The sequence below is a fragment of the Salvelinus namaycush genome, chromosome 40 (assembly GCF_016432855.1).
Source record: "Salvelinus namaycush isolate Seneca chromosome 40, SaNama_1.0, whole genome shotgun sequence".
NCBI classification, from domain to species: domain Eukaryota; kingdom Metazoa; phylum Chordata; class Actinopteri; order Salmoniformes; family Salmonidae; genus Salvelinus; species Salvelinus namaycush.
Genome location: NC_052346.1, coordinates 993,752 through 1,018,262, shown reverse-complemented (window position 1 = coordinate 1,018,262; position 24,511 = coordinate 993,752). Strand labels below are relative to the sequence as shown.

The window sequence follows — 24,511 nt, the reverse complement described above, 5'->3', positions numbered from 1 at the left end:
AAGGCAGTTAACCCACTGTTCCTAAGTCGTCATTGTAAATAAGAATTTTTCTTAACTGACTTGCCTAGTTAAATAAAGGTTACAATAAGAAGAAGAGACTTGCTTGGGCCAAGAAACATGAGCAATTAACATTAGACCGGTGGAAGTCTGTTCTTTGGTCTGATGAGTCCAAATATTTTTGGTTCCAACAGCCGTGTTTTTGTGAGACGCATAGTAGGTCAACGGATGATCTCTCCATGTGTAGTTCCCACCATGAAGCATGGAGGAGGATGTGTGATGGTGTGGGGGTGCTTTGCTGGTGACACTGTCAGTGATTTAATTAGAATTCAAGGCACACTTACCCAGCATGGCTACCAAAGCATTTTGCAGCGATACGCCATCCCATTTGGTTTGCATCAGATGTCCTGGCCTCCACAATCATCCGACCTCAACCAAATTGAGATGGTTTGGAATGAGTTGGATGGCAGAGTGAAGGAAAAGCAGCCAACAAGTTCTCAGCATATGTGGGAACTCCTTCAAGACTGTTGGAAAAGCATTCCACATGAAGCTGGTTGGGAGAATGCCAAGAGTGTGCAAAGCTGTCATCAAGGCAAAGGGTGGCTACATGGAAGAATCTTAAATATAAAATATATTTTCATTTAGTTAACACTTCTTTGATTTATTTAACACTTCTTTTGATTCCATATATATTATTTCATAGTTTGGATGTCTTCACTATAATTCTACAATGTAGAAAATAGTAAAAATAAAGAAAAACAATTGAATGAGTAGACGTGTCCAAACTTTTGACTTGTAATGTATATATTTTTTTAATTCATTAATTGTTATTTTTACACATATTTAACCCCTTTTTTGGATGACCACAAAACTACCTTCCCATTCATTTTCTTAACCAGTACCGGTTACCTTTATATGAGTCCCGTGACACTTGTGGGGGTCCGCAAAACTGAATAATCAAACTGAAACCGAACCGACCTAAAAAAGCACTAATTGCTCAGGACTAACTATAACCTTTCAGAAAGCAGACACACACTTTCGATTCCCCATTGATTGTATTTGGCTTGAAACAGACTTTACCGGACAGAGGTTGCTCTCCGGTTTCGTGATGAAGCCAAGGTGTGGTTGAATTTATTCTGCCACTGTGTCTTCTTATTGTTTTGGCCTCAGGCCTACATATCACGGTTGCAAGGCATATAAACGAACCGGTTATAGAGCAAACAACGCAATTATAACACCACATAGGTTGTGAAATGGCTTTGTTTCCCCATTGATTTTACCCACGCACCGCTACTGGCAATACCGAAGCTAATATTTGATCTCTAAAGACATTCCTCACATTATTCATTTAATGTTTGATCTTGGCACATCACTAAATCAGCAGTGTGTCGGTTGTTAGAGTTGACTTGACTAAAAGTAATTCAATTGCATTGAACTCTCATATTAACGTGCAAAGACGCAAACATTTCCAAAAGGTACTCACTTCAGTTGTACTGAAATTGCAATCTGGGATTGGTACATACAATTTTTGACTGTTAAAGTAATGATATATTGCCATTGATCCTTGCATCCAGTCATTTCCATGGCACAAGGTGGGCTTAATAGAGTTCATTGTTAAGCCCTAAGAATGAATACATCACAGAAGAGACTTCAAAGATGCAATTAACCCTCCTGTTGTGTTCGTTTCATGTTAATTAATTCTGTGTTCCCTGTCCAAAATGACCGCCCCATTATAGCTGATTATAAATCCATAATAATACATATATTATCACCTAATGTTGTGTTAGATCTTTTTATCAACTTAAGTTCTTGTGAACATTACATGTTTTGAACTTCTATTTGCTATTTATGGCCTGTAGGCCTCATTGACCTGAGCTCATACAACTAGTTTTTGAGTAAAAAATGCATAATGTATGGATTATTTTGACTATAACAAATACTCGATAAAACATATTGTGCTATTTATCACAGACTACTTTGTGTCAAAGTTTATTAAGGACATTTGTTTTGAAACCATTTCAACATTTTAAATAGTGGCACAAAATAACATCTGTTGAGTTCCCGGTCAACACTGACCGGTAGGATTTTATTCGTGAAGAAAGGACATAGGCCCAAAACTACACATGAAAACTTTACCATATTACAAAATGTATGTCTGAACACACTAAAGAACAACAGTAATAATAACAGTATTACTAACAATAACAAACATTAAAATGTTCACACACTGTCAATCAATGGTGGTAACATTTTGTATGTTCTCATGCACATGTTGGACAATACATGTGCCTGGACTTGGGTTATAGATGAGTGGCAGGCTCTCCACCCACTTGTGCCAAACCTTTCTGATTGCTGCCAGCTTGTCTTGTTGACGGCGGCCTGGTCTTGTATCACGGTTGTCGAAGCGAATCACCCTTGACAACACGGGTGAAATGTCTGGAATGACATAGTGGCACGACCAGACTCTGCATCCCATAAACTGGTGGTAGATTGTTTCTGGATCTGTACACGTCAGCCAAAATCAAGAGACCCACGTATGCTTGAACATCTGTCCGGTCTACCTACTTCCAGTTGTCTTTGTAAACGCGTCTTCCCTCCAAGTTGGTCATGTTTATCACTATAGTTTCGATTGACTCTGTCAGAAACAGTTCGAATCAGGATTTTATGTCATCAACCCGGGATATGGCGTATCTCGTTGGCCCTGGGCTCATCCTGATAACATTTTCAGCCGACAGCTGACCTCTCCTCTCAGGTGGGGATGAAGGCCAGGACAAATTCCCATTCTTTGACCGGAATGTAACAACAACCTCAGCAGGGCCCTTTTCCTCATCACTGGATTGTTCCACATCGGTTGTCTCTTGGTCTGGATCATGTTCCGTGTTGTCTTCAACTTCTGACACTTCCTCCTCTAATGCATCTTCACTGTCAGTTTCCTGGCCTCTCTCCTCCTCACCAGTGTCATGATCAAAGTTATGATCAAGAACCGCACATACAGTATATCGTTTGGTCATTGTGCTGCCACATAATGAATTGTGAGCAAGGCCTTAAAAAAACTTTATATACCAGAGCTGCGAGAAAAGTTGAGATGTTGTGAGAATGCCAACAGGTGCGGTTCCCGTGGGGGAAATATTCTATTGGGGAAAGGTTCCCATAGGGGGTTGCCATGGAAGCCAAGAAGGGGAGTGAGGTGTGTGTGTGTGCTCAAACACACATGCATGTGGGGGTCTGGGAGAGGAAGTGTGTCCATCTGATGAATGGGCATGTGCCTGAACCCACTAATTGTAGTCTCATCCATTAATTTCTAATGACTGGTCATTTTTGACCGGGAAAACCACAGGTGTACAAAAGTCAAATAAAAAACCCAAAATGTAATGAAAATCATCAAAATGTATTTTGTGTGTTCAGATGCCCTGTGTACATTTTTCAGAGAGAAAACTTGTAAATCGGTCCAATTCGACCAGAACACAACAGGAGGGTTAACTCAGCAGAGAGAGCAAATAAAAAATATCCAGAGGAACTCACATGCACATAAAAATGTAAATGTTTGTATTAATTTCAGCCAGCCGGTCTGAGGACAAACATCTGAGAAACCATTTCACCATGGTTCCTCCAGACTATGACCTGGTTATACTGTGGAGGAGCAGTGGACTGCGAGGCTAAAGCATCACACCAACAGGGTCCTGTTCATTAGGCAAGAAACCGAAGAAAATGGTCCGAAATAAAGGGAAATGGAGTGAAACAGGTAGGTACTACCTCGATTTATCCAATAGAAAATGTTCATTTTCGTTTTCCCTTGCAAATTGTTTTAAAGGATTTTTTGCTGCAACCCTAATGAACACAACCTAATATAAGGGAGCCTAGGGGTGAGTATTAAGCAGACTGACACTACTTTTCAGCCCCCCATAAAAGTGACATGGTGTGAGAAGGCGATATGGAGTTCCCCCCCTACCACCGTAAAGCTGATTTAAAGCTATTCTCCACATTAATACGGTGTCTATTGATCTACAGTAATTGAACTACATAAGCTTGAAGAACATAATGTATAATGCTGGACATACATTCAAATCCAGACAACATCAATAAATACAATCAATAGGCATTAGAATTGACCAATATACTGGGTGCAGGGCAGCCACACTAATTTCTGATGGCCCATGTTGAGACAGACAGGCAGACATACAGATAGACGGTGTGATGTTGACCTATTGAATGAGCTTTCTGCGTAACGACTGAGAGGAGAAAACTCCAGACTCCATACAGCTCTTTCAGCAAACAAACACACACAGTCACGCATGCACAGATGCACAACCAAAGAAAATGCACACACAGTCACAAACCCTCTCACACACACAGACAGACACACACAGTCATGATTGACTGTTACAGAATACAACAGCCCTCACTCTCGTATCAACAATCTATGGTCACACGCTGTATGCATGCACAGACACCTTCTGATTCCCAAGTAGATGAGTAGAGTACATACACACACACACACTGTCATGGAAAACTGTAATTTATCTGGTAATTTGGGGTATTATCAACAGTAAAATACTGTGAAACGATTTACTGAAGCATACTGTAATTTGATGCGTTGTGGGAAAGGTATGTGTGCAGTAATTCCATCCCACAGAATACAGTACAGTACCAAGTTATTGGAGTGCCAAAAACATTTTTGACCAAGAGTGGGTGCATGGTATTGCTGTTTCTGGCACATTAACATATTTAAACAATGCTGTACCAATTTAACTGGTATGTAGTAGTAGTGCCCCATGAAATGAAAATGTATAGGGGACAGATTGAAGTGGCATCAAGTCTTAAACCTTGTTGAGCATTTTGACATTTCCTTTTAGTCAGTTTTGCCCTGTAGTCGCTGCCAATTTGGAAGCATTTGATAAGACCTCTAGAAGTGCAAGTGATATAACATACCAAATATGAATTGATATGCTGTAATGTGTAAACACATTAGCTATCAGCCAACCTGCTTGCGCCAATCCCATATAATTACAGTATAATACTGTGAAATACAAATCCCATCTGCACTTAAAGAATTTAACTAATTACTCCATTCATTCAGTACAATTACATTAGCGTTAACTTTTTTTAAACAGTATAATACAGTCAATTCTACGGCATGTATTTTACTGTGTGTCATTACTCAGTACCTCTTTGATACTGCATTTAGATTCCAGTAGTTGTACTCCAATATGAAATACAGTAACTTACTTACCACTAGCTGCCTGTCATTACTGTCAAAATCATGGCATCCTCTTTACAGTGTGCTATAAAGAGTTGTCCATGACTGTGTAATCAAAATACTATACCTCATAAAAAAATTGCTTCTCAAATGTCAATACATAAAGACAATAAATCAAAAAATCTGTTGGCATACTGTAACCTAACAGAGACACTATATATCAAACACTTATTTACTCAAAGCAGGGAACAACTACAATGAAATCAATAAACTGAAAGAAATTTCAAAGTCATGCATTTGCTGTACTGTTACCAGCTACGAATTCTGTCAAGCACAGCAGTACTGAAAACAATCAGCAACAACGGAACAGCGTCGCTCACCTCGGCTCAGTAGACTGGTCCACATATTCACACACACAACTCCTCCCTCCCAATGCTGAGTAGAATATGTGTCCTCCTATGTTAAAAGAGAGATAGAGAGAGGTAGGTGTGTGTGTGTGTGTGGGGGGGGGGCAGAGAGAGACAGAGAGAAGAGGATCGAAGGAGAGAGAGGTGGACAAAGAAAGAGAGAGGGGAAAAGAGAAGGGGACTAAGAAAGAGAGAGAGTAGGGGAAAAGGGAGAGGAACAGACAGAGAAAGAGAAAGGGAGAGCGAGTGAGCGAGAGAAAGAAATGCTGCACTGTGTTGAGTGGTGAAGAACTAGTGCGCCTTGCCTCTGAGCCTTATCGTCAGTGTGACAACACACTTTAAGATCAGCACACCTCCACAGCTCCCTAGACACTGGCTCATTTCCCCCTGAGCAAAACCCTTCACTCTGTGGGAAGAAAGAGAGAGACACGCACACACGCACAAACAAACATGCGCAAGCTGGCACGCACGTGTGCGCAGGCATACACAGGCATGCACGCACACACAAACGCACACAGAGATAAGCCATGCCATTAGAGATAACAAATGAGGTGAGGAGAGACTAGTTCACAGTGACACTTCTGAGTAAGTTGGAAATAAGTGTATGTGTGTGTGTGTGTGTGTGTGTGTGAGAGAGAGTGTGTGTGTGTTTGACGTTCAGAACATGTTATTCCTCTCACTATCTGACCAAGCAGCTAACAAGCCGATAGCCTGTCTACTCTTGTTAGTCTCTGTCATTTTTCTCACATGCACGCACACACAGTTTAAAGTGAGAGAAATCAATGACACACGTGCACGTAGATTCGCGGGGCAAGCGTAGTACGCCAGACACACACACATTTTTAAAGAGGACGAAGACATTTCCATCAAATTTCAACTGACAATTCCCTATCGGCATTTCCTTTTAAATCTCTGAACCTTTAGTGCCTGTGAGTCCCTATTAGTGGTTGCCCAGTTTAATCGCTGTATGAAGGAGTGGGAGGGCTGGGGTCTTCTTGGCGTCAGCAGGGCCTGGCATGGGATAAATAAAGCAGGACTGGCACGGAGAGCCAGGCACACAGCGAGCGAGAGCGAGAGAGAGAGAACCTCCTGCCAAATGTATGGCCATATTAGAGACACATATTTCCCTCAGATTACACAGACCCAAATAGAATTCGAAAACAAATCCAATTTTGATAAAGTCCCATATCTATTGGGTCAAATACCACAGTGTGCAATCAAAGGCGCAATATTTGTGACCTGTTGCCACATGAAAAGGGTGACCAGTGAAGAACAAACACCATTGTAAATACAACCAATATTTATGTTTTAATACTTTAACACGTACTTTAACTATGTGTACATCATTACAACACTGTATATAGACATAATACGACATTTGAAATGTCTTTTGGAAATTTTGTGAGTGTAATGTTTACTGTTCATTTTTATTGTTTATTATCTATTTCACTTGCTTTGGCAATGTAAACATGTTTCCCATGCCAATAAAGTCCCTTAAATTGAAATTGAATAGAGAGAGAGTGAGAGAGAGATGACGGACTAGAACTACAAACACTGAGCTCCCGACAGAGACAGAGCATGTGTTCTCACTGACACAGAGTGAGAGCCTCAACATGTGCCAAACGCCACAAATGTTCCACCTTCTGATATAGCAAACATATGTCTCGAGCCTTGGGGGAAAACATGAGGGATGTACTATGGCCGAAATAAAACAAAGCTTCTGAAAAGATCTTGGCTATGTAAAGCTCCTCAAATATATTGTATGCTGCCAAGTCAATGGTGCTGGCCAGGAGTAATACTGAGAATGATGAAACACAAGGACAGTAGCCATAAGGGGTGTCATTGATTCAAACAACTTTTTTCATGTGGGATATATTTCAGTCTCTCTCTCACGTCAATCTACAAGAGCAGACAATAACGTGCTACATAAAGATTGTGAAAGTGACCTTGGAGTGTGAAAGCAATGCATGCACAGCAGTCCGCCACAACCCCCGACACTACACAATCCTACGGTACACTACACAACAAGCTAGTCCCAATTCGTTCCCTATCACTTTACTTGGCCAGAATCCTTGCAGGAAGTAATACGGCGGAAGCTCTACTACGACACTGCTTATACCCATCCAGACTCTTCAGACATGCTAACCACATTGAGGGGTTATAGGGAGCAATTTGGACCAGCTGTACTCCATAGCCTGTCCTAATGAAAACGACCTTGTGTTCCGAGTGGAGTCTGTTGAGGCAGAGGGAGGAAGGGGCTTGGTGGACAGGGAGGAAGGGGCTTGGTGGACAGGAGCAACAGAAATGTCAGACAAACATCTAGCTCTCTCGAGATTGTTCTCTAGAGGTCCTACCGGTCCCAAAACCCAATCAGTCTGTCCTCGCCCCTCTCCTCCCCCTTTCCTTCCCCCTAACCTGCCGTGTTAGCCCTGCTCTGCTTCTGTTGTTGGAGGCAGTTTGAATAGCAAATCACAAGCACGGGATGCCACTCACACCAAAATTAGATCACTTTTCATGTGCATAATTTCTCTAACCCAAACAGAAGTTGTCCTTAATGGAAAGTAAATAGAGAGATCCCACAACCCAGCCCGGAATGCTGCACTGCACTTGCCGCCATCTGTGTGTTGTGTGTGTGTGTGTGTGTGTGTGTGTGTGTGCACAAGAGTGTATGTGTGTCTGAGTGAGTGCCACAATGTCCTCTGTGCAATCTGTCCCAATAGCATCTTGATGCTCCCCAATGACGTGTCAGCAGTTTCTCTGACCTAGCTAGCAGCTCATTTCTCCAGTGACCGTGCCAAGTACAGAAACAAATAAAGCCTGTCTGATTGCCCTCACTGGTGAGTAAATCAATTAAAGTCTGTGTTCCAAATGGCACCCTATTCCCTACATAGTGCACTACTTTTGACCAGAGCCCCATGGGCCATTTATGACTCTGCCATAGCATCTGGAGCAATGCTTCAATAATCACCAAGAGAGGGCCAACTTGGCATCTTGCCAATGTCTGTTATTAAGCTCGAAGGGCGATTTCAAATTGTGTCCGTTACAATTGTAAATAAAGAGGCGAACAAATTAGTTTGAACTGTACAGTACCTGTACCATGTGATTGCAACATTGGTTGGGAAGTACAATTGGGGAATAATTAATTAGTCACTGATTAGTCACTGGTGCGATTCAGAAAGTCTTTTCGATGACTATATCAGAAGAGAAGGACTAAACACACTGCGGAAACACTCTCCTCAGGGAAAGGCAGAGGCATGTGTTTGTGCGTGTGTTTTGTTCTGTTTCTTTGTCATCAATGTTGGGAGATGTATAGACGAGCATATACGCGCACACACACACACACTGTACAGTATACAGCACATATCCCATTACATGATTATATTTACAGCATGGCCCAAGAGACACAACTCATTAATGAATTAATAAAGTAATTAAACTTTCCAAACAGTTATGCTCCCAGCCTAGTTTTGATAAGGTCATTGTTTCTGTCATATACATCTCAAGGTGATGGAAATCGACTACGGGTGAAAATGTGCTTTGTTGCTCACTCATGACTCTTTTACATTTTACTTTTACAATAGCTTCAGAGCTCAGGAACCTACCAAAGCACCAGAACAGTTTTTACCCCAGTGCTGTGTGTAGCCTAAATAACATCCACATAAGACAATTGCATTTGTACTTTCAGATACTATTTTTGTATATACGGATGATGTTGCCCACCATTTGCACTGTGACATTCCTATATTTTTATTATTGAGCTCTCATCAAAGAGACATTTCAATGTTTTATGAACAAATTACACATAAATGCAACTTGCACTGTGTTGAACATGAACGGTCAAATTCATTCCAGTTCCTGTAATTATTCTATATTGATAAAATAATTGCTAGAATTTCAATGAAACCCCATAGCAATTGTTTTGTCTACAATGTATTGTTATTCTGATCACTGGAAGCATGCACCTGTGAGGGGAGTCTACCTGTTGGTGGTCGTAGTATTAGTAGTATTAGTAGTAGTATTTAAAGTCCCCACAACAATTCTTTGGTTTTTAAATCGAACATGGGAAAAAAAAGAGCTACTGTGCAAATACAGCAAATAGTCTTTATTTTATATTCATAACACCAACACTTACCATAAACCCTTAGCGGCTCTATGGTGCAGTGTCTTGGCTACTGCTTTTTGTCAGCACTGCCATCTAGTGGTGAGCCCAGTGTTATCTGGATACTGTAGGCTGGTAGTTGGTACTGTTTAGGCTACCTACACCACAAGACCAAAAGTATTTCAACATCTGCTCGTCGAACATCTCATTCAAAAAATCATGGCCATTAATAGAGTTGGCCCCCCCCCCCCTTTACTGCTATAACAGCCTCCACTCTTCTGGGAAGGCTTTCCACTAGATGTTGGTAAATTGTTGCACAAGAGCAGTACATGCATGATGATTTTGTCCACCCACAGCAGACGCAATCACGACACGCAGGATGAAATATCAAAACGAACTCTGAAACAAGTATATTAATATGGGGACAGGTCGAAAAGCATTAAAGATTTACGTCAATTTAGCTAGCCAACTTGCTGTTGCTATCTAATTTCTCCTGGGATAAACATTGGGTTACGCCAGTGTAGGTCCTCTACTCCGACAATTTATCCACAGATAAAAGGATAAACCTAGCTCGTTTCTAGTAATCTCTCCTCCTTCAGGCTTCTTCTTCTTCTTCTTCGGACATTATATCGTGAGGTGCTGACTTGCTGCACCCTCGACAACTACTGTGATCATTATTATTTGACCATGCTGGTAATTTATGAACATTTTAACATGTTGGCCATGTTCTGTTATAATCTCCACCCGGCACAGCCAGAAGAGGACTGGCCACCCCTCATAGCCTGGTTCCTCTCTAGGTTTCTTCCTAGGTTTTGGCCTTTCTAGGGAGTTTTTCCTAGCCACCGTGCTTCTACACCTGCATTGCTTGCTGTTTGGGGTTTTAGTCTGGGTTTCTGTACAGCACTTTGAGATATCAGCTGATGTAAGAAGGGCTATATAAATACATTTGATTTGATAGATGGCGGTTGGAAAACATCTTTAAGGTGCATTACCACCACCAACAGGACTGGAGTGTGGACCTCAGTTCATCTTTCAATCACTCACGTGGGTATATGCTCATAAAAGCCAATGAGGAGATGGGAGAGGTTGCAGCACATCAAGCGTCAAAAACAGAACCAAGTTCTATTTTAGCGCCTTACTACGCAGATGCTCGTTGACATGCGCGATCAGTGTGGGCACAATGATTGAATAACATGTGAAATTGTATTTACAACACTCGCGCACGCGACGCGAGATGTGTGGTCAGCATGTTGGTGAGGTTGGGCACTGATGTTATGCGATTAGGCCTGGCTCGCAGTCGGCATTCCAATTCATCCCAAAGGTGTTCGATGGAATTGAGGTCAGGGTTGTACAAGCCATTCAAAGTTCTTACTCACCGATCTCAACAAACCATTTCTGTATGGACCTTTTTGCACGGGGGCATTGTCATGCTGAAACAGGAAAGGGCCATCCTCAAACTGTTGCCACAAAGTTGGAAGCACAGATTCATCTAGAATGTCATTATATGCTGTAGCGTTAATATTTCGCTTCACTGGAACTAAGGGGCCTAGCCCGAACCAAGAAAAACAGCCCCAGACCATTATTCCTCCTCCCCCAAACTTTACAGTTGGCACAATGCATTGAGGCAGATAGCATTTCCACCAAACCCAGATTTGTCTGTTGGACTGCCAGATGGTGAAGCATGATTCATCACTCCAGAGAACATGTTTCCACTGCTCCAGAGTCCAATGGCGGCCATAGAAACCCATTTTATGAAGCTCCCGACGAACAGTTCTTGTGCTGACTTTGCTTCCAGAGGCAGTTTAGAACTCGGTAGTGAATGTTGCAACCGAGGACAGACGTTTTCTACACGCTGCGCGCTTCAGCAATCGGCGGTCCCGTTCTGTGAGCTTGTGTGGCCTACCACTACGCGGTTGAGGCGTTGTTGCTTGTGAGGGAAGATTTGATAATACAGAAATTAAACACCACATTTGGCGATGAGGATGGGATGTGAATCGTCACTTGGTGACCGCTCCTGAAGATCTGGGTAAATCGTGCACGAGGGATCCCTCAAACTTGGGATCTCAGGGAAACCACACTTCGGAACGAAGCAGATGGACCCACCTTTGATCTGAGAGGCAGTGAGCCGAGTGGATACCACATCTCAAACGTATTATTATTATTATTATTTTTAACTTCTTGACGCTAGGAGGCAGAATTTTTATGTTTGGAAAAATGCTAGAATATGCATATAATTGACAGATTAGGATAGAAAACACTCTAAAGTTTCCAAAACGGTCAAAATATTGTCTGTGAGTATAACAGAACTGATTTTGCAGGCGAAAACCTGAGGAAAACCAACCCGGAAGTGCCTCTTATTTTGAAAAATCCCTGTTCCATTGCCTGCCTATCCTCCATTTAAAGGGATATCAACCAGATTATTTTTCCAATGGCTTCCACAGGTTGTGAACAGGCTTTAGACATAGTTTCAAGCTTTTCTTCTGAAAAATGAGCGAGATTTATCAAAACGCGTCAGTGGATGGCCAGGTGTCCTTTGATTAGTTCATGCGCGCGAAAGTTGTAGCTCGACATTTTCTTTCTCTCTAGTATTGAATAGTTTACCGTCCGGTTGAAATATTATCGATTATTTATGTTAAAAACAACCTGAGGATTGATTATAAAAAACGTTTGACAAGTTTCTACGAACTTTACGGATACTATTTGGAATTTTTGTCTTCCCTTCATGACTGCTGGAGCCTGTTGATTTCTGAACATAACGCACCAACCAAATGGAGGTTTTTGGATATAAAAATAATATTTATCGAACAAAAGGAACATTTATTGTGTAACTGGGAGTCTCGTGAGTGCAAACATCCGAAGATCATCAAAGGTAAGCGATTAATTGTATTGCTTTTCTGACTTCCGTGACCAATCTACATTGCTGCTAGCTGTTTGTAATGTTTTGTCTAGTGATTGATAAACTCAAACGCTTGGATTGCTTTTGCTGTAAAGCATATTTTCTAAATCTGACACGATAGGTGGATTAACAACAAGCTAAGCTGTGTTTTGGTATATTTCACTTGTGATTTCATGAAAAAAAATATTTGTAGTAATTTTTGGGGAATTTGGCGCTCTGCAATTCAGCGGTTGTTTACGAAAATGATCCCGTTAAAGGGATCCGTGCGCCAAGAGGTTAAGAAAGAGGTGAGCGCACCACACTTGAAGTCAAGTTTTTAGATAATCCCCTGTTACGTAGGCTCTGAGTGTGTATTCCTGTGTGAGGGGGGCACCTTGGAGGCGTAAGCAGGGCCGAGTCAGTGGAGGATGATCTGAGAGTTAGTCGACTCAAAGACACCTATCATTGGTCGGTTGCGGGCAACCTAGAGCCGTCCTGACACTGAATTGATCACAGTGGGGATTGGTGCGGTCTGTAGGGGTGAGGAGCCAGGGAGACTGTGGATTGTGTGTGAAGCACAGTACCTGGTGAAACCCTATTGGAAGAAGGACCTCATTCTGTAAAGTGTCTGTCCCTGTCTTAGTGACCCTCAGAAGTGGTGAATTCCAATTGTTTTAAATGTGCTTGCCGGGTATGCCCTGGGTTTGGTCATTTAGCGTTAAATATCTAGAATCTGTGTGAACTAATTAAGACCATTTATGACATAGTATAAGATAGTAAGGTGGAACCTGTACTTGTTTTAAACCTGTAATTTTAAACATGTACCCCATTTAAAAGTATTGAAAGATGTAAATGTATGAGTTGCATTTTCCTAGGAGCTAATCATGAGATAGAAATGAGAAAATATTCCTGCAGGTTAAAATATTGTTGGAAAACAACTAATTGATTAGGTATGTTTGAGTATAGAATTGTGTGACTGTGATATGAGAGTTGTGTGAATATGGATATGAGTCTTAATCTGACGTTTGGATAGTAACATATAGAAATATGCTTAATCAGATTATTGAAATTTGGATAATAAGCTTTGATATAACGTTATCTTAGGGTTCTGTTCCTTCACTGCCCATCATAGAATATCACAGTGTGGTATTGAGAGCGGGATGATATTTTAGAAAGCAGCGGAAGGTCTATAGTTCCTGAGAGGCTTGATTTTGCCGTGGTCTCTGGGAGGTTGAGGATCCCCCTGGTCATTGTCCGGGAAACAAAATAATTTTTTTCTGATGATTGTTGCTTGGTTTTATTGTTTAGGTAACACCAGTGAATTTGAGCAGGAAGTTAATGTATTCTAACATTATAATCTGTTTTCATTACGTGGAACAATGTCAGGTCATTAAAGTGGATTACAGTTTGAGTTTGATTTTATTTTTGCAGATTGTGTTTTTTTAAATGTTTTATTGAGATGCAAACATGAGTCCCTGAGCAACTTTGTCATCTGAAACATTACAGTCGTGAGTTCTTGTGTAGCTTGTTGTTTACTATTTGCATGCATATATCACTGTATCATCTGCATACATTGGAACTTCAGACCCTGTACAGACAGAAGGAAGATCATTCATGTACGAGCTGAACAGTATTGACCTTTGGGGCATGCAAACATTGTAGATATGAGTGGAAAAAAGTTAGTTTTGACTCTTACGCTGATGAGACAGCACCAACTTTTTAAAGGTTTTCGATTTGTTAAAAACAACAGGTTTGTTTTTACAAAATGTATGCAACAGGTTGAAATGATTAGATTGCTGGAAAGGCGTTATGGGTTTGTTTAAGGTTTACTGTTTATTGTAGGTGTTGATTTCACTTAATTAAACATTGTATTATCTGATGTGTTTGAGTAGGATTCTTTCTTCCAGGACGGATGGAAGTCACCTAAAGTATGTATGTTTAAGGAGACATAGGAGAACACGTCAACATTTTTATTAAATGCCTGGGATTAAATAACGCTGATTCCTTATGCTGAGAAATTTACTACATTTGCGACAGAGGAGAAATGATTACATTGGTCTAGTAATGATACCAGGATAATTGTGTCTAAGGGTAGCACATGCTAAATTAAGTACATATAAACATTGAGGAAGTTTAAAACTAACGATTAATGATTTGAGGGAGTACAGTGGAATTATCATTATTATTAGGTTTTGTTTGTAGTTAACTTTTGGGTTTCTGAATCGGTGTAGTATAATGAATGCTGACGAGGTGTTTTGTGTTTTTTCTGGGAAAATGGGGGTTTCATTGTCTCTCTTTGGAATGTTTCCTGGGGCTATAATCTTGGGGAGAGTGAGTGAGATTGAGGCTGTAAACTACCAAATTGAAAAGGCCTGGCAATTTTGGGTTTGTTTTTACCTTAAGGTTTGCAAATACCAACACACACAACACATTTGTTAAGACTATCTGTTGGTGTTTTTAATATACTATGTTTGATTTGTGTGTTCTATTTCCTTTGGGTTTAGTGAGTTTTTCATTTGTCTTAGTGCCAAGGTATCTTCAAGGGGCACGCACACACATGGAATTTTTTGAAGTTTTTATTTTCTGAGTTTTAATTAAACACGTGAATTCTTTTGATAAAGGAATGTTCTGGGAACCTGGGATACAACATGTAGGAAATGGTTGACTATTTTTCTTTAAATTTGTCTAATATAGTAAGAAACACTTCTTTGAAGGGTTTGTATGACCTATGACCTCTGTCATGACTTTCCATTGTGGTTTGATGACCCTCATTGGAAAGCCATTTGGATAATGAATTTAAGGTCATTTGTTATACTGATTTCTAAGTCATTTGTAATATTGATAATTATGATGAAGTTTATAGTTCTTAGCCATATCTGTAATTTGGACCAATGTGAAGAAGGAGAGGGCATTGCCTTTGACTAAGTGTAGGTTGCTTTAAGTCTATTTTCCTTTGACCATATAGGTAAAATAATTTTTCTTTGTGGAGTTTTTCAGAGTAGTGATTTTAATTTGATTATGTTAATTAGAAATTTTGTTTTATCTTTTGACCAGTAGTAGTGTTGTTTTATACATTACTCTCATGGAGAGTTATGTGTTAAAAATGGGGGAGGGTACAGTCCTTTGAGGTTTTGGATTCAGTTCTTTGAGGTTTTGGATGGAAGTTTACACCTTGAGTGATATGTGTAGGAGTGTATTGTTGTGTTGTTTGTTCTGTTCCCGATGGGTTATGTCTAACTTCCTGATCCTGTGGCTCTGCGATGAAGTTGACAGTGTGTTGGGGAGTATAAGCCAATTTGAAAGAATAGTTTCAATAGAAGGGGTTGTTATTCTCTTTGACATATGTTAAGACATTTGTATTTAGAAAAATTGGTAAAAGTAATAATTTATCATATAGTTAATGAACTGAACTAAACTGTTGTTCTGATCTGTTCTTTCGAGGTTATCATGAAAAGTGACATCAGACGGTATCTTAATGCATGGAAGAGATAATTGGACTGAACAGTGTGTGTACCTCAGAGGGATGACTGTCCTATCTGTTGTGATGAGGCCTGTGTTTAGACACTGGTTCTCCTGTAATTTAGGGAGCATTTCTGTTCTGTTATTTTTGTATTTTCCTCAACAATGTATTATTCTGTGTGAGATTAAACATGTGCAAGTCTGTCTTGTAGAATAAATGTTGTAAACTCAGTTTCCGAAGGGAGAAAGCTTACATGGAACTAAGGTACTCGACATTGAAGGGATTTGATTATTTTCTTTTAAATTTGATTATGTATGTTTTTTCATAATTAATATACTCTGCAAACTACTGTTAGTAAGGTACCATGTTACTGTTCTGATTCTCCAGAAGGGACCGAGTCCCTTGAGAGGGGAACGTGGTGGATGAATCAGAATTAGTTGGGTAACATGGATAATTAAGATGTCTTATCTGCATAATATGCTTATGTGATATACTTGTTATTAGAATGTATCCCTTCGGACTCTGGTGTTGGCAGTTGCACTTCTTCCCTCAGCTGGGGCTCAGTCACCTGGAGCCCAGAGAGGGGAGTGGTCAGGCTTGTCTTTTACATGTCCCTGGTGCTATGCAGAATATCAGAAAGGGAAGAGGACAGGAGGGAACATTGTCTTCATATGTGAATGTATCTGTTAAACCATGTGAAGGGATGGTGTGATTAATGGGGAACCAATTACTGGTTTCCACAATGTCTGTGCGCCAGTCACTCCCTCCTTTGGCCTTGGGGGATGTGTGTGGTAGTGTCTAGAGTTGACAATTGTTTTATGTGTTACGTTCCCCAGTTTCTGTGTTGTAGTTTGTGTATTTGAGTGTGTGTTTCAGGAGATGGCTTCCTGAATTCTCCCCAAGCAGCTGATTGGTCGACTCCATGGCTAATTGGAGCTGACCCCGCCTCCTCGTCAAGACGTAGCTGTCTTCAATTAGATTCCTTCTGAAGCTATATAAGCCAGTGTTCTGTTGCTCAGAGGAGAGAATGCAGAGAGGGATCATTGCTGAGAGGGATCATTGCTGAGAGGGATCATTGCTGAGAGGGATCATTGCAGAGGGGGATCATTGCAGAGGGGGATCATTGCAGAGGGGGATCATTGCAGAGGGGGATCATTGCAGAGGGGGATCATTGCAGAGGGGGATCATTGCAGAGGGGGATCATTGCAGAGGGGGATCATTGCAGAGGGTTATATCATATGCTGGTTGTGTTCTCAGAGAGAGATCATTGCTGAGAGTGAGACAGGCAGTTGGTATGTATTATGTTAGTTGTTGATGGGAGCAGCTTTGGTATGTTCTGTGTGATTTTGTTGCTCAGTCAGAGCCTATTTGATGTCCTGTGTTTCTCAGTGTGTTTGTGAAATTGTTTAATATTCTGTTTCATTTGTTCCCGAAGGGGAAGGCACCTAGGGAGTGCTTAGGCAAGAGGCCCTACATATACCTGTAGTATATTCACTGTCTAGGCACACTAGGTAAGACCTGGGCGGACCTCCCCCTGTATTTTGGTTAGTGCACCAGGTGGTGCTAAATTAGGTAAGTAGTGGGTAGGCAGGTAAGGTAGGAGAGGGGGCTTTGACATTTAACTTTCTTTGCTTTGGTTCCGTCCAGCCTCTTTTCCCCATATTACTGTGTGATGGAATAAATTCCTTGTAAACGGTATCACTCTCTCTGCCTTTGTCATCCTTACTCGCACCTACAGTCCATACTACTTTCACTTCACGGGGAGTTGAGTTGTAACAGGGTGTTGCGTTCCCTCTTCTTAGAGGCGTGCGTAACATATGCCATTGGATGAGTTGGCGTTTTTGTGCTAGGAGTAACAGGAACAAGATAGCAACCTCGTCTTAGGGGCCAGACTGAATGATAATTTATAGCGAATACTATCTGGCTACGGGATACTCCTTTCTCATTTATAAAGTCTCACTTTGTGAACTGTTCCTAATATCTGTGGTTTGTTATGTCAACTAGGGGGTGGATCTTTGCAATAAAAGATCTCAGTAGCCATTGGGTTGCCACTCTCAACGGATCATTAGAAATGGTGAATCGTTGAAAGTCATTGCTATTGCAAATCTCTTATTAAAGATTTAGCTTAAGTATAACTGACTTGTGTGATAAGTTTGTCTCCTAATTTGGTAATACAGAAATTAACCACCACATGCTCCACTTCATGTTAACAGCACTTAGTCGACCGGGGCAACGCTAGTAAGGCAGAAATTGTTGGTGGCATCCCATGATGGTGACACGTTGAAAGTCACTGAGCTCTTCAGTAAGGCCATTCTACTGCCAATGTTTGGAGTGTGTGGGGGCAATCGTGAACCATAGCCATATCAGACATCAATACATCCAATTGGCACAATCATTGGTTCACTGCAGGTAAAGGACTAATTTATTTACAAGGTGTGTGGTGACTTTAGGAGATGTCCAGGTGCTCTGCATTTGAAGGCCTGAAGACCTTCACTTCCTGATTAGGATGATATAGTATTACTGAGGAGGATCTCCAGTCCTAGCCTGAGTCTGCTGTAATTACATGTGTTTGGCTCAGACAGCTCTACAAAGACACAGCAGAAGTGTGGACCTCCTGACTGAAAGGAGAGCTATGAACAGACTTTAAACAGACCTGGGTACAAATAGCATAGCTTGTTTTCATTCAAATACTTTTTGATCAATGCTGCATTGTGTGGCAGATGGGTGGGATTAGCATTTTTTGGGACTATTCCATTGGTTATTCCATCTGAAAGAAAATAAATAATTCTTGAACCTAGTTTTGCTGGATGGTTCCAGTCATTTTCTTCTAAAACTCTGTTACTGTTTAGCTAGTGGTGTTCCATTTAAATGTTTCTGCAAATCGCTTCAATGTTTTTTTTAATAACATCTAACCTTACCTACTCTACTTGTAAGGGTTTAATCTTGTTTCCCCAATGCATCCCTCTACAACAACAGTGTTATTAAATGGTGTTTCATCCGCAAGTGCTCTTTCCATGCTGCTTACAGTACATCTGCCCTGGTAACTGTGATTACATTCCTCTGCCTCACTGCACCTGACCTATGTAATCCTCTCACTCTCTTCCTTGCTCTCTCCAATAATACACAGAGTGGTGTTTGAGCTGCAGCTATGCCATGAGCAGGCAACAGTCGACCTCCAACCCCAGCCAACCCACAATCCCAGCCTCAGCCCGACTTCGGGCTCCAACCTCAGCATCAACTGACCCACAGCCTCAGCTCCAACCTGACCCCCAGCCCCAATCTCCAGCTCCAGCCCCAGCTCCATGGCTTCTCTCCTCCATGAGAGCTCGTTACTCTAGGGTGTGCGGGTGCATGATGCTCAGACTCTGGCCCTAACCAGGCATCTCCAGCTGGGTTAATTCAGGGAAGAGAGCGGGCACAGCCCATCACATCAACCATGGGGGGGCAGGGCATCTTCACCATGAGTAACCCACGGGACACAGATGTGCTTTTCTCTCTCACTCACAAAAACACACACACCTCCGTCCACAATTGCATGTGTGCACAGTGCACGCCCAGAGAGAGAGACAGATGAACAGAGACAAACAACTCTTTGGGTGTTGGAAGTAGAGCGGAATTATTCAGTAGACAAACTAATAACATAATATTGTATTCTATGTTCCAGTGAATGGTGAGTTGTCCCAGCTTACCTGTGCTGGAGCAGGTGAGAGTGCCGGCCGGTGCTGGACTGGTGCCGCTGCCTGTGCTCGGGGGGAGCTCTCCATTGTTGAGCTGCTTGACCCTGCGCAGGTGGGAACGGCCATTGTAGTGGACCTGGGCCTGGGCGGCTGAGTTGAGCTGGAGGTTGCACACCTCGCAGAGGGAGTAGAGCAGCCTTTTCTTCTGCTGAGGGCCATCTGGGTGTCCTTCTTCGGGCTCCTGTAGCAGCTCGCCACACAGGTTGAAGGGCAAGCACACGCCACCGCCACTGCCTTTCTGCAGCAACTGGGTTGGACTCAGAGGCCTCTTCATACCTAGAAATTAACACAGCGAGGGAACAGGGTGAGTCAAGAGATGAGTAATACGTACAGAATTGGCAAGGTCTTCTTTAGACATCTTACTGCTCTTCAGCTGCTCTTCAGTTTTCCAACTCAGGTGCAAACGGCTGGGATTTCGTAGCAAAACTCCTCAGGTAACACCAAGAGCATAGATACAGGCAAAAAATATGAGGACGGTAATAGCAGAGGGAGAAAAGTCTTCTCTCCAAACCACATTCACAACATATTTCGCAATTTCTTTAGCGTCACCTTCTGCACAAACTCTTCACATGCCATTACCTTTGAGTTCCACTCAACTGCTAGTCAACACATCAGCTAGTACCACTTGTTTAACCTCTGCTCTGCCATCATCACAAAACGTGTATCCAAAATGGTACCCATTCCCTATATAGTGTGCTACTTATATCCCAGGTATAGGGTGCCATTTAGGGCATAGACAAAGCTATAGCCCAGACCCAGCATCACTCACCGCCCAATTACCTATCAGCAAAAGGTCAAGTTAATTTTCTTTGACAGAGATGAAAGATGATGATTCTCAGACACTCGTTGTGTCAAACTGAGGGTGCAGGCTGCCCGGGGGCCAGAGGTGAACCTGGTGCTTATCAAAGCACTGTCGCTCCACTCGTTCCAAATGGATTAGCAACTAGTTGGTAAACACCAGGTCACCTCCACTCACATCCACATATTCACAAGCAGAAAGGCCTGGGAAACTCACAGTGCCTTCGGAAAGTATTCAGACCCCTTGACTTTTCCCACATTTTGTTATGTTACACCCTTATTCCAAAATGAATTACATTTTAAAAAAAATCCTCATCAATCTACACACAATACCCCATAATGACAAAGCGAAAACAGTTTGACATTTTTGCAAACGTATTACAAATAAAAAACAGAAATACCTTATTTACATAAGTATTCAGATAATTTGTTATGTGACTCGAAATTGAGCTCAGGTGCATCCTGTTTCCATTGATCATTCTTGAGATGTTTCTACAACTTCATTGGAGTCCACCTGTGGTAAATTCAGTTGATTGGACATGATTTGGAAAGACACACACCTGTCTATATAAGGGCCAACAGTTGAAAGCATTTCAGAGCAAAAAACAAGCCCTGAGGTTGAAGGAATTTTCCGTAGAGCTCTGAGAAAGGATTCGAGGCACAGATCTGGGGAAGGGTACCAAAAATTCTAATCAAATCAAACTTTATTTGTCACATGTGCCTAATACAACAAGTGTAGACCTTACCGTAAAATGATTACTTACAAGCCTTTAACCAACAGTGCAGTTCAAGACGAGTTCAGAAAATATTTACACAAACTAAAGTAAAAAATGATAAAGAGTCAATGTCAATGTAAATTGTCCGGTGGCCATTTGATTAATTGTTCAGCACTCTTATAAGCCATAAGAGTGCTGAACAATTAATCAAATGGCCACCGGACAATTTGGCCACCGGGGTAGAAGCTGTAAAGGAGCCTTTTGGTCCTAGACTTGGTGCTCTGGTACCGCTTGCCGTGCGGTAACAGAGAAAACAGTCTATGACTCGGGTGACTGGAGTATCTGACCATTTTTGGGCTTTCCTCTGACATCGCCAATTATATAGGTCCTGGATGGCAGGAAGCTTGGCCCCAGTGATGTACCTGGCCGTTCGCACTACCCTCTGTAGCACCTTACGGTCAGATGCAGAGCAGTTGCCATACCAGGCGTTGATGCAACCGGTCAGGATGCTCTCGGTGCAGCTGTAGAACTTTTTGAGGATCTGGGGACCCATGCCAAATCTTTTCAGTCTCCTGAGGGGGAAAAGGTGTTGTCATGCCCTCTTCACGACTGTCTTGGTGTGTTTGGACCAGTTCGTTGGTGATGTCTGCAGAATTGAGGGTCCCCAAGAACACAGTGGTCTCTATAATTCTTAAATGGAAGAAGTTTGGAACCACCTAGAGCTGGCCGCTCGGCCAAACTGAGCAATAAGGGGAGAAACAAGGTTCTTTGGTCTGATGAAACCGAGATTGAACTCTTTGGCCTGCATGACAAGTGTCATGTGTGGTGGAAACCTGGCACCATCCCTACGGTGATGCGCGGTGGTGGCAGCATCATGCTGTGCGGATGATTTTCAGCGGCAGGGCCTGGGAGACTAGTCAGGATCGAGGAAACGATGAATGGAAAGTACAGAGAGATCCTTGTTGAAAACCTACTCCAAAGTGCTCAGGACCTCAGACTGGGGCAAAGGTTCACCTTCCAACAGGACAATGACTCAAAGCACACAACCAAGACAACGCAGGACTGGCTTCAGGACAAGTGGTGGCCCAGCCAGATCACGAACTTGAACCCAATCTAACATCTCTGGAGAGACCTGAAAATAGCTGTGCAGCAACACTCCCCATCCAAGCTGACAGAGCTTGTGAGGTTCTGCAAAGAAGAATGAGAGAAACTCCCCAAATAAAGGTGTTCCAAGCTTGTAGCGTCAGACCCAAGAAGACTTGAGGCTGTAATAGCTGTCAAAGGTGCTTCAACAAAGTACTGAGTAAAGGATCTGAATACTTATGTAAATGTGATATTTAAGTTTAGCTTTTATAAATGTAAAAAAATTCTTACAAACCTGTTTTTGCTTTGTCATTATGGGGTATTGTGTGTAGATTGTTGAGGGACAAATACAACAATTAAATAAATGTTCAAATAAGGTTGTAACGTATAAAAATGTGGAAAAGGTCAAGGGGCCTAAAATACTTACCAAATACACCCCAACTGTAAGAATATTCTAATATAAATACACAATGCAGAGGACTAGAGGTCAAGAGGGCTAGAGAGCAATGGAACTAGTGTTTTTCAGTTCAACATCTATTTAGGATCTGTGTAGGAATTTCAGTCCGGGACTCATAGCTACAGATGGCAAGTTTTCATTGGTCCAAACTGTTTATACATTGAACCTGAAATGGAAAACTTGGTATTTTGCCATTGGCCCAATTTTAATGCAAGGAATTCTAATTTGTCAACCTAAGGCTAGGCTTGGGTATAAACTACATCCTGTCACTTTGTTCCCTGGAGAAAACACTGAGGACAGGGAAGAATAAACATCTAACATATACTTTCCAGCATAACAACTATGATTTGTTCTCTTTGAATAAATATATTTGACTCCCCATGATTTGCTTTAGGGTTTGTGTTATTGAAGAATAACATCAACTGCTAACACAACTCTCCAGATACACACATTCTCATGCAAACAGCGACATCTCGTGCATACGCAGTCACAAACATTCAGGCGCACATCCAAGCACATACACACTAGGGTTGAATGGCGGGAACCCAGTTACCACTCCCTTTACCCGGGATAAATAACTGCGAGAAGCTGGTGAATTATAATAAATTATTTATATGAACAGCATGGCGTGAAATGGAACTGTTCAATTACAGTGGGGAGAACAAGTATTTGATACACTGCCGATTTTGCAGGTTTTCCTACTTACAAAGCATGTAGAGGTCTGTAATTTTTTATCATAGGTACACTTCAACTGTGAGAGACGGAATCTAAAACAAAAATCCAGAAAATCACATTGTATGATTTTTAAGTAATTAATTTGCATTTTATTGCATGACATAAGTATTTGATCACCTACCAACCAGTAAGAATTCCGGCTCTCACAGACCTGTTAGTTTTTCTTTAAGAAGCCCTCCTGTTCTCCACTCATTACCTGTATTAACTGCACCTGTTTGAACTCGTTACCTGTATAAAAGACACCTGTCCACACACTCAAACAGACTCCAACCTCTCCACAATGGCCAAGACCAGAGAGCTGTGTAAGGACATCAGGGATAAAATTGTAGACCTGCACAAGGCTGGGATGGGCTACAGGACAATAGGCAAGCAGCTTGGTGAGAAGGCAACAACTGCTGGCGCAATTATTCGAAAATGGAAGAAGTTCAAGATGACGGTCAATCACCCTCGGTCTGGGGCCCCATGCAAGATCTCACCTCGTGGGGCATCAATGATCATGAGGAAGGTGAGGGATCAGCCCAGAACTACACGGCAGGACCTGGTCAATGACCTGAAGAGAGCTGGGACCACAGTCTCAAAGAAAACCATTAGTAACACACTACGCCGTCATGGATTAAAATCCTGCAGCGCACGCAAGGTCCCCCTGCTCAAGCCAGCGCATGTCCAGGCCCGTCTGAAGTTTGCCAATGACCATCTGGATGATCCAGAGGAGGAATGGGAGAAGTTCATGTGGTCTGATGAGACAAAAATTGAGCTTTTTGGTCTATACTCCACTCGCTGTGTTTGGAGGAAGAAGAAGGATGAGTACAACCCCAAGAACACCATCCCAACCGTGAAGCATGGAGGTGGAAACATCATTCTTTCGGGATGCTTTTCTGCAAAGGGGACAGGACGACTGCACCGTATTGAGGGGAGGATGGATGGGGCCATGTATCGCGAGATCTTGGCCA

The 24,511-nt window shown here is 41.9% G+C and overlaps 1 protein-coding gene across 1 annotated transcript in view; it reads right to left on the bottom strand.

The window, feature by feature from the left end:
• The window catches only part of LOC120033165 (zinc finger protein 385B-like), a 97,783-nt gene extending 77,737 nt beyond the window's left edge, over positions 1-20,046 (bottom strand). The window contains exon 1 of the mRNA XM_038979449.1: positions 19,725-20,046. Within this exon, the coding sequence (XP_038835377.1) occupies positions 19,725-20,046 (322 nt within the window). The remainder of the gene's footprint in view (positions 1-19,724) is intronic.
• Positions 20,047-24,511: the final 4,465 nt, after the last annotated feature.